This window comes from Benincasa hispida, unplaced genomic scaffold (assembly GCF_027475165.1).
Source record: "Benincasa hispida cultivar pf3 unplaced genomic scaffold, pf3_genome.v1.1 HicScf1055, whole genome shotgun sequence".
Taxonomy (NCBI): Eukaryota; Viridiplantae; Streptophyta; class Magnoliopsida; order Cucurbitales; family Cucurbitaceae; genus Benincasa; species Benincasa hispida.
The window spans coordinates 1-1,652 of NW_028325362.1; the positions used below are offsets into that span (position 1 = coordinate 1).

General features: G+C 34.9%; 1 protein-coding gene across 1 annotated transcript; it reads left to right on the forward strand.

Annotated features, from left to right (window-relative positions):
- Positions 1–7: 7 nt before the first annotated feature.
- On the forward strand, positions 8–1,649 carry LOC150031628 (agamous-like MADS-box protein AGL29; the record flags this gene model as incomplete). Its single annotated transcript, XM_090308840.1, has 1 exon — positions 8–1,649. A coding segment is annotated over exon 1 (507 nt), but the record flags the coding sequence as incomplete, so codon positions are not given.
- Between the last annotated feature and the right edge of the window lie 3 nt (positions 1,650–1,652).

Genomic DNA, 1,652 nt, shown 5'->3' on the forward strand with positions numbered 1-1,652 from the left:
AGCGTCATTGATCTGCAATTGGATTAGCAAATTTTAAGCAATACTTAATCAAATCTTAAGAAATTGCTTAGTAATTGATTAATGATCATCCAAATATTTATATAAGTGTTCACTTAAAATTGTATAAGCGATCGCGTATATACTACGATTGTTCAGTATTATATACACGATCCTTTATACTACACGATCATGAAGTAGAATATAAAAGATTATTTATATAATACTAAACAATCTTTTATATAATACAAAACAATCGTTCATATAATACTAAACAAGCATTTATATTATAATGAACCGTCTATATATTGCTATACAATCGTTCATTCAATACTAAATGATCTGGGGGACAAGAAATACGGTAGAATATCACTTACATTCTCTCCGTTTTTGGATTTGACGAAAAAATCTTCTTCTATACCCAAAGATACAATGAAATGAACAAAGATGAAAATGATTGATAATGAGGATGTTGTACTAAAACTCTGAGAGAACAATGGAAGAATGAAAAGCGTTCGACGAAAAATGAATAACTGAGGGTGACCTTCCATTCTTGATATCAATGTTATTCAATGCTATTGCTAGAATATTAGTTAGGAATAAATGCGTTAGTGGCCATTCTTGATATCAATGTTATTCAATGCTATTGGTAGAATATTAGTTAGGAATAAATGCGTTAGTGGAATGTTGGTGTTGCACTGAATACATATTGAATGAAGAGTCGAAGAAATCGAAATCGTTGAAGGAAGAAGAAATTTGACGCGGTTTGAAGAGTTTTTTAAATTAGAGATAAAATTGGTAGTTCATAAGTTTCTAGGAATAAATTAATCATAGAAGAGTTTTATAGAGTTGGGTCATTTCGTAAAATTTTCCGAGACATTATAAGCCTCCTTGAACATAATGAGGATCTCAAAATTTCCAACAACGAGGCAAATTTAGAAAGAGATTTAAAAGCCTTCCATGTTAGTGAACAAATTGAACTAAACAATGTGTATAAAACAGACACCAAAAATCCGATATTAGAAACAATTGAAGAAAAAACCCTCTGGTTTCCGATCCATTACATTAGAATCACAGATCTCCTCAGGAATCAATCTCAGATCGGTTAAATTTTCAATAGAAAGTCAATTAAAACTACGTTATCAATGGGAAGGCGAAAGATCGATATGAAAATGGTAAAGGATAGAGGTTGCAGACAAGTCACCTTTTCGAAACGCCGAAACGGTCTGTTCAAGAAAGCGAACGATCTCGCTACTCTGTGTGGTTTAGAGATCGCGATTGTCGTCTTCTCTCCCGGCGGTAAGGCGTTCTCGTTCGGCAATCCAAATGTTGAGGACGTCATCAGTCGATACCTAAATCGCGAACCGGAGGCGATTCGGATTCCGGCGGTGAGGGAGAACGGAATGACGAAGAAAAAGAACGAGGAACTGATCGATCTGGTTAAACAATTGCAAATGGAGAAGAAGAAGGGAGAAATGATGGAGAAGGAGATGAAATCGAGAGGAGAATTGATGAAAATTGAAGATCTGGATTTGGATGAGCTTTTGAAATTGAAGGAATCGTTGGAAAAGCTAAGAAAGAATGTGAAGATTGAAGAGAGCGAGGTGGAGGCTTTGTCTTCATTGCTGCTACTTGCTAAGGAACCAGTCATGGAG